Raw genomic sequence first — 9,565 nt, 5'->3', positions numbered from 1 at the left:
TTTTTGACCATTAAATAATTAAAACAAAATAATTTACAAAAAAATGTATTACTTTGAGTAATAATTTTAATTAATTAACCACATAAAAAGTGCAAGCATGGAGGCAGAACGGAAGAAGCCTTTGCCGCCGTTTGACAATAATATGTAGTGGTTATGTTGGTATCAATGTCAAATGTTCAAACTTCCGGTTTGAGAAAACGCTGCATTTTGTTGAGTTTTTAGCTTTACTTGCAATAATTACACTGTTTCTACTACAAAATGGATTGGCAATTAACATGTCGGGTGTGTTTAGAAACCGGTGACATGGTTTCTCTCTTTGATTGGGACGAAAATAACGAACAACTTGGCGACAAGTACACCTACTGTTGCGGCGTGGAGGTATGTAAAAATTACCACATCAAAATGGTTGCGATGGCCACCCTATTTGATTTTTTACTACAATAATGTTGCTATATTGGTTTATTTGTTGCAAAATTAAGATTTTTTGCTGACATCCCAGAACTTAAAAATATGATGATATTAATTTGTAAGCAAATAATGGAAAAGTCGAAATGATGTTTTATATTTTAGGTGTCCAAAAATGATAGTTTACCGACGCTAATATGTCTGAATTGCGTGGATAAGCTTACTTACGCCTATCTATTCAAGCAGCAGTGTCTTACATCTAACGATACGTTGAAAGAATGTTTGGAAGAGTTCAAGAAGAGTTCGGAAACTGTGTCTGCGGGGCATTCATCAAAAGGTTAGAATATCAATCGAGCACAATTAAAATGTCTTTATATAAATTCCCGCCTAAACATCTAAACGTGACAGGCGTAGCTTGTGTTACAAATTATAAACATTGAATGAGTCACTGAGTACAAAATTTTCGTTCTAGTTGGCAAAGAGACAGAAACTATAACTATAAAGCAGGAGAATGGGTTGTTGCTGCAGTATGAGTTGCCTGTGGAACATGACCCTCAGGGTCAATGGACCCGCACTCTTGTCAAGACTCCTAGCAGTGCCGTAGTGACTAAAGCTCCTGGACCAAGAAAAAGAGGCCGGCCTAGGAAGTATCCTAATGAACAAGGACAGATAGGTAAGGATTATGTAACATTGTGATACCCAATCTCCAATATATATATCCAAAGTGGACCCATTACTACTATTATAAAGGCGAAAGTTTGTAAGTATGGATGTATGGATGTTTGTTACTCTTTCACGTAAAAACTACTGAATGGATTTGAATGAAACTTTACCACAATATAGCTTATACATCAGACTAACACATAGGCTACAATTTTTGAGGTTTCTAATGTGAGGTCGTAAAACACATTTTTTGCGCTTACATTGCAAACGCTGACTGAATCCTACAAGATAGATAGAAGGCAGGTATAAATTATAACTTATATCTTCTAACCACGCGGACGAAGTCGCGGGCAACAGCTAGTTATTCACTAAAGCTGTTACATGACTAATAACATGAGAAACATAATTCTCACAAGACTACAATTTTTAGTATTGTTCATATTAGCCGAACTAACTAAAATACAATATTCAAGATAATACTTGGAAATACATTAAAATTGAGAATTTCATTACTTTAAATACTGCTCTGAAGCTACAGTCTATTCCTAAATTAGCTTAAACTATCCCCTGCTGAGCTATTCTTAAATGTTCTAACTTGAATATTAACAAGATAATGTTTTTACTGCATGAGTATTCAATAATTTATTTCCAGTAATGAATCGAGGATTCTATGCCAATTTTCATATTATATTAACATTAATTCTCAAATTTTTTGTAGAACTGTCCCCCTATCAGCGCAAGAAACCAAAGAGTCAGGAGAAGGAGCCGGAAGCCCTAACAACATTACTTGCCACCGGCTCTTTGGATTTAAAGCAAGAGCCAGAGGATGCTGAGGATGAGGCTTTTGGTCATGATGGTGAGGAGATAATGTCTTCATTATAGTTAGTGTTGTGTTAAAGGTAGTTCAAATATTTAAGTGTGATAGTGGTGATTTGTGGTTTAGTGACCCTTAATTATATTTGCTAAACTTTATTTGTTGTAAATTTTGAAATGACAATGACTGTATTGATTTCTTCCTAGGATATGAAAACCCAGATGACGATCCTGATTTTGAACCAGCTGGTGAAGATCCTGAATCAGAACCAGAAAGCAAAGAAACGGTAAGAAACAATTATTTTATCATCAAATAACTGAAAATCAAATTTTACATACTAACAATCAAGGCGCATCAATGTTTAGCAGAAAACTAACATCTAATTTAAAGCTATCTTATCCTATTCATGGCACCAGCAGGCACCTCCACCACGCAAACGCGGCAGGCCTCGCAAAACGCCTCTGATACCTAAGAAACAGCCAAAGTCAGAGGATGGTGAGGACATGCTGCTCAAGGAGACCATCCTGGCCTTCTCCGAGCCCATCCCAGAGCACATCCTCAACCCTAAGCCTAAGAAGAAGTACCAGACTAAGAAGAAATATATCTATGAGAAGACGTGAGTAGAAAAAGAGTAATTTGCTTGAATTATTGTCATTTTAAAGAACATCAGCTTAGTTCAATCTGTATGCATTTCCACCAACTGACTACAGCATTTGACATGAGGTTCATTACACAAATAACTAATAGTTTTTGACAGACATGAGATGTTATGGTTAGGAATTCAAAACTGTGTTCAAGTTAATTGCAGATATCTATTTGAAAAATGAATTTTAGTAACCTCTTTGATGCACTCCCAGTTCATGGCAGACAATAAATTAAAACTTTAATTATGAACCAAATTTCCCTTTTGCTAATGTTCTATGTATCTTTGCACCTACAGGCACACTTGTGAAACATGTGGCGCTTCCTTTACCTCCAATGCATCCTTACAGGCTCACATCCGACGTCATTTAGGAATCAAACCATTTGTCTGCAGGTATGTACAACTAATATTTTAGCTAGAAAATACTGTAGCAAATATCATACCATGATAGTAGAAAAAAACACAAGTGGTTTCTTATGAAGAAAAATATATTTTGAATATATGACAAATAAAAAACCTTTTCCTATCTTTTGTTTACAAATCTCTAATGTAATGTAATGGTTATCTTATTTAAATTATTAACTCAAGACTAACTAAAGTAAATATAGCTTATAAGATGTTAAAAATTGTCTTATCTATTTATAATGTTAATCAAACAACTTCACCTTAGTGTTTTCTGCGAGATATGGGTGCCGGTGGGGTCTTGTAATTGGATTCAAATATAACGATTTATGTATTTCTAATTCACAACGTGAATTTGCAGTGCAAAAAATCAACGTTAATTGCTGTCCTTAAAGACTCATTTAGACGATGCGAGAATTATCATATCGAATTGCAAAGTGCAATATGTTGTATATGTTTAATGTCAGTCACTCTACTCAAACTAGTGACATTTCTACAATCCTTGATCAATAAATAACGCTCATATGTATGGAGATGACATTTCCTTTCAACAAGTCTCGTGAATTCGGCTTTGTGATCGTTTTCTATTGACTTTAGCGAGTGTAGAAATATCACTTGGTAGGGGGTCAGAGATATGCGCGTCTTTGCAATTCATGCATCATCTAAATAATGTTTAAAACGTGATATAAGAACACCTGCGCCCATTTTCTGTCGGTTTCCTTACACGCTGTGTCTGGTAATACGTTAGAAATATTAAGCCATTGAAGAACGCACCCGCACCCGCGTCTCGTTTATTATTTATTTTTGTTTTATATGTTTATGTTCTCATTTTATTTCTATATATTTTTTTAATCTGATTTCATATTATTCAGATTTTTTATGATTCACAATAAAAGCTCCTTATTTGTTTCCTTTTAAATTAAACGCCTTGCTAATTTAGAATGAAAACTCCTCCTTGAACCTTATAAGTTTTATCTGATAAGATTACAATTCCCTTTATACAAGACGAATAATATGGAATAACTATTCTTATAAGATTCTAAATTGAAAGGTAGTAGTGCTACTTACAAAAATCAATGTCTATTACTAGTAACTCGATGCTTAATGTTTATTATTTTTATTTTTATTTTTTCACTCCGTAATAAACATTATTTTTTTCTATTTTATTTGTGATGCGCGGTACGATCATATTTGTATAATACGTAATGTATCGTTGCTGCTAATTTGCAGCGTTTGCGGGTACGCGTGCGTTCTGAACATGGAGTTGCGTCGCCACATGATGCGGCACACGGGCGTGCGGCCCTACAAGTGCCGCGTCTGTGACCGCCGCTTCGGGGACTTCGGCAGTCGCCAGAAGCATGAGAGGCAAGTTTCGGGGCTTCTGGGATAGGTTTGAGACTGTTTTATACCCTTGGTGACTTAAAACTTAAAATAGTAGTACCACTTGGTGATTGGTGTTGGATTAAATGTTAAAGTTGCTTGTACAACTGACATGATTAATTGTTGGCAGCTTATGGTAACATTGGTTTAGGGTTGCCAAGATTTTCACAACAGTAATTACATTAGAAATTAAATTTCCTAATAAAACAGTCTCAAAACGAAGTCCCTTGAACAAATAGTTTATTTTTACGGATACAGCGTGTGCGGACACTTTCAGTCGTATACACTTGCGTTGCTCGACGACCTTCATATTCGGACTACGACTGCAGAAAACAGAAGGTGAAGTTAGTAGTAGAAGTTTAATTGGGGCATGATAGTAATTCATTGAGTATCTAAAAAAAATCCTAAATGGATTGCCGCGATATAGACTAAGTAGATTGACCAACATTATCATGCCTCAACACATTTCTGCTTTCGAAGAAACGCTACAAACCTCTATAAAACCGCATCATATTAGCGTGTGCGGCTTCGCAAGCGTCATGAGAGAAGCGCTCAAACGTCACATGCAGCGTCACACCGGCGAGCGACCGTACAAGTGCAGGATCTGCGACCGACGATTCGGAGACTACGGTACTCGGCAGAAGCATGAAAGGTAAGCGATTGTAGGCTTTATTGTCTAGGTGAGAAGTTACAGGTGATGTGGCGAATGGAGTCAAGTAGACATCGTGTTGATTATGGTAAATATGGTTGGGTTATTTTAGCTGTTCCACTGCGGAGTGGAGTTTAGAATGTGGCCGTCCAAGACAGCTAAGTTTATACTTATTATCCTTTGATTCCAAAAAAATACATAGAGATATGACCTCTTGGATCCTAATTACATATTAATTAAGAACAAAATAACACAATTAAAAATTTTGTCGATTTCAATATCTTTTTTCTTTCTTCTTTTTAAAGAACGACTCCCGCGTCTAAAATCTAAAGGCTGATAAATTATTTCGTGACTACTAATGTTCCACTACCATTATCCAGTTCCATACCAAGTACAAAATTACTAATGTTCCATTCTTTAAACAGGTTACACATGGGCGTTCGTCCATACCAGTGCTCTTTGTGTGGCAAGTCGTTCACGTACTCCTACGTGCTCGCTAACCACATGCTGACACACACAGGAGAAAAGAAATACTCGTGAGTATACCAGAAACACTAGTACTTACATAAAATGATGTGATAATTACATGGCATGATAAGTAAATGTCCAGTGTTAAAAAAAGTTTACAGAACCTGGACTCATGTTTTTCTAATCATACATGTTTTATTTTTTGTGTAAACTAATTATCATTCTGAAAGTATGTATATATAAAATGTATTGTTTGTTGGGGGTAGCTTTGTGCTCTCTTACCTGAAAAGGCGAGCCGATGCAAGAAGTACACCTTATATAAATAATTATATAATCTTTGTATTTGTATCTCCAGATGCGGTCCTTGCAACAAGAAGTTCACGAAAGCCCACCACTTGAAGTACCACAACAAGGTGCACCACAAGGAGCTGTACCTGCAGCAGCAGCTGGAGCTGGAGGCCAAGAAGATGCGCCAGCAGATCAACGTCACCGGGCTGTCCGGCGTCATCTCCGGGCAGATCGTGGACGGCACGCTGCAGCTCATACACGCCGCCTCGGAAGGTAGCCTCCATAATGTTATACTTTACTTCAATATGATAGATTGGTAGTCGATTAACGTGGCTTGGGATACATCAATCTACGCAGGAAAAGCTGTCGATTGAGATAGCTCTGAGATTTTTGTTGTATTGTTTGTTGGAGGTAATTTTAAATGATACATATGAAACTTTCTTGATTGAGTTGTCTATACAAGGTTGTATTGTAATTTGGTAGGTCGTTGAAAAGTAACCCTGTCTGTGATATCATAGAAACGTCAACTTGTACTATTACTTTATATGCATCAAAACATGAACATAATAAATTTGAACACTAATCTCAATTACAAAAAGTTTGATAAAATTATTTCTTTATTAGATGGTGGTGAAGAGGCTCAAATGCAAGTGGTTGAGGAGAATGAGGACGTTGGCGACGATTCTGAGAAGGAAACTACTCGCGCCGTAGCCGGCATGCAAGCGGTAAGAGACACATGATTCTATTGCTTATGTTTGGATAACTTGGTGTAGATACACAAACTACATATTTTCAACCAAGCTTTCGTAATAGTGAAACACAGAATTATTTTTTAAATTAAATGAAGCACTTTGTCCCATTAATTCATATTCATAGACCGTCATTTTCCACAGGTGGTTCTCGATGCTGAGTTTTGTATGGAAGAAGACGAAAAAGAACAATAAGCGATATTACAAGCAAAGTACCCCAGACACTCACGTGTACCACACATGTTACGTACCACACATGTTAGTTATAACACGTCTATCACGCATGCATTGTATAAAATACCAACAAAAACGTACTGACTGCATAGATTTTGCACGGAGTCACGTAAGCATTAGTTGTAGTGATGTAAATAAAAAATATAGACTGGGAAAATTCTCTCAATATAATGAGTTCGTAGACTAGTATGTTTATTGTATGAGGTCCATTTAATTCGAATACAAATGTATATTACTGTATCATTAAATTTAGCATTAAAATAGCTCAGGTAAAGCTTTTTTTAAAAGTATTTGATGACCAAATTCTAACTGTATTCAAGTCATTCAACAACCTATTAAATGAAATGATTTACATTCTAATATACTTGATGCATTATCAATTAAAGGATTCTAGTTATATGAAAACGGGTTTACATTATACTTACACTAAGAACTTATCAATAGTTATTCAAATTGTTTTTTTATTTTTAATTCGATTTGATCTTGAAATGGTACTGTCGACCCAAAGTTATTTGGTGCCGTAGTAGAAGCAAGACGGCGTATTACAACGCGTAGCGACGTCTCGCTTTTATACAGGCAACAATGATTCAAAAAAATGTGTAATATAAATAATTATAAAGCAATGCCAACCCCTATCTTAAAATTTCCCTTTTTTTCATTTGGTGTCGATCTGTCTCAAAAAAGAGTTGTGTTAACCTAAATTTGTACATGCTCCCTAGGACTATATCTCCCTATATAACTGTCCCACTTTAAATACACGGATTAATAAAACAATAATCTCATTATACCTGTTTATTATGATACTGGATTAGTAAGTTATTTATAGGTTATGTATTGGGTGACAATTTACCGCCAAACAATTTTTTTTAACTTATTATTGTAGTATGAAATACTACCTTGCTACACAATATAAAACAAGCCATACAAATAAAGAATAGGACTGCCTTCTCTATATTTATTCGTATTGAATTTAGAAATCCGAAGCAAAGAGCATTCTACTCCTGACACCAATTTTAAGTGCTAATCCGTGGAGTAGTAGCCATTATGAAAAGAACATCAAACGTTCATGCTTTATCGCCTTTATCGTTTCTGTCGTGACTGTTCCGAATTATAAATAAGTTTCTTCACATTCTCGTGCAATGAATGATTCCTAAAAAAAGCCGAGAACCACTATAATATAATTGAAATGAGATCAAACGTACAATACACTCTTGGTGTTAATTGGCGGTAAAATAACCCACATTTAAATACATGTAATGTATTCATCTAACTATTAGTATGTAAATTGTAATTATAATCGAAATTACAAGGTATTCTTACATAGATATGTAATAAATATAAAATATTCGTATCTCTAGAAAAGTTACGGTTATGTATTTTTCTAATATAATACAAATGTAATGGACGATGCAAAATATCTTTTCGACATTCAATCTTAGGCAACGTTCACTTAATGATATTCAACTTGTTCTCGACACTTGACCGCTTTTCTATATTTCCCACAAATCATTGTTCAATATTGATTTGCGGTCGACTGTACAGTACACTGTCGCAAAACGCATACTGAATGATTTGTTAATGTATTACCTAAATGAAATGAGTTTTAAAGCATAATATCTTTGTATATTTTTATTAAATATGTCGTCACATTAGTGGTAGCAAAATTTTACGTTAACCTCTTAGCTCTCAGTGCGCGAAACTTTTATCACATTTTCATTCATATCAAACATTAAGAAAATATAGATTTTATAATATGGTCCTTAAATATATTATTACAAAAGTAAGTTATGTGCTTGATACATTCCAAATTCGATTGTTTACAAGTATCTTTCATCCTATGTACCGCTATTGTGACCTTATATTTTTTCTAATTGTTATGCTTACTTATTTATTACGTGTAATTAGAGGGAGCCTTAATTAAATTTAGTAAGTAAGCACCTAGACGCTATTAAATGACTTTGTCATAGGAAATGTTTAAAACATAATTATTATGTTAATGTTATAACTAATTTGATCGTAATTGATGTTATCTAGAATATAAATAAAGATCATGGAACACGGATAGTCTTGTATTATTTTTTAGCTTATCGCTGCATACGTATAATTATTAAAATGATCACAGTTCACTCTAAACATAATCTAGTTCTTGTTAATTTGATATGATATATAATACAGGCCCTTTTAAATGTCCTACGACTGGGCACAGGCCTCTTTCCATAAATTTATTTCTTTAATCTTTCCATATTTGTTCTCGTACTCTGTCTAAAAAGAGCTTTAAAAAGTTTATCTGATCCAAATGGTGATGGCGAGCGTTGGCGCGGAAAATGTGGAAAAATAAAATACAAATGAAAACGACCAGGACAGTCCAAAAGGGGAATGTTTTAAGCCATTTTGTGGGGTTACTAACTCTCTTAAAACTTTCTAGTAAATTAACGATGACAATTTGTTTGTAACGAAAATAATGATTGTAATCTTGTACAATTTGCCTGAAACACCTAAAGTTTAGTATAAAAATGATAAAATACCCACATATATCCTTTTACATAATATATGCCGAAGAGTTACATACGATGTTAGAAGGCGATGCTACACTCCTTGGGAGTGTCAGAGTGTCCGAGTACCTGGGGCCCGATTCTGCTATTTTACAATGATGAATGAATGGCAATTGGATTAAATTTGAAATTATTTCTATTCTCTTAAGCATTTTGCCAATACAATAATTGGAAGTTAATTGTATTGATCTTGAGGTTACCGTCCCTTATTGAATTTATAATTATTGTGTAGAAAAATGCTTAAGAGAATACGAAAACTGTCATTTGAAACCAAATTTCATTCATTCATCGGCCGTTGAAAATGGAAGAATTGGGGCC

General features: G+C 34.8%; 1 protein-coding gene across 3 annotated transcripts; it reads left to right on the top strand.

Annotated features, from left to right (window-relative positions):
- Nucleotides 1–69: 69 nt before the first annotated feature.
- On the top strand, nt 70–8,757 carry LOC113494881 (zinc finger protein 79-like). Of its 3 annotated transcripts, none has more exons than XM_026873394.1 (12): nt 70–378; nt 571–742; nt 878–1,078; nt 1,787–1,924; nt 2,089–2,168; nt 2,299–2,498; nt 2,823–2,918; nt 4,825–4,959; nt 5,382–5,492; nt 5,780–5,985; nt 6,337–6,437; nt 6,606–8,757. In XM_026873394.1, the coding sequence occupies exons 1-12, from the start codon at nt 259–261 to the stop codon at nt 6,654–6,656; spliced, it is 1,611 nt and encodes a 536-aa protein (XP_026729195.1). In that variant the 5' UTR covers nt 70–258; the 3' UTR covers nt 6,657–8,757. The 3 variants fall into 3 exon arrangements, with proteins under 3 accessions (XP_026729195.1, XP_026729194.1, XP_026729196.1); XM_026873393.1 differs by lacking the exon at nt 4,825–4,959 and adding an exon at nt 4,158–4,292 and having other exon boundaries at nt 71–378; XM_026873395.1 differs by lacking the exon at nt 4,825–4,959 and adding an exon at nt 4,158–4,292 and having other exon boundaries at nt 72–378; nt 2,302–2,498.
- The last annotated feature ends 808 nt before the right edge of the window (nt 8,758–9,565 follow it).

This window comes from Trichoplusia ni, chromosome 6 (assembly GCF_003590095.1).
Source record: "Trichoplusia ni isolate ovarian cell line Hi5 chromosome 6, tn1, whole genome shotgun sequence".
In the NCBI taxonomy this organism is placed as follows: Eukaryota; Metazoa; Arthropoda; class Insecta; order Lepidoptera; family Noctuidae; genus Trichoplusia; species Trichoplusia ni.
Note: the sequence above shows the minus strand (reverse complement) of the source record. Positions and strands in the feature narration are given on the sequence as shown.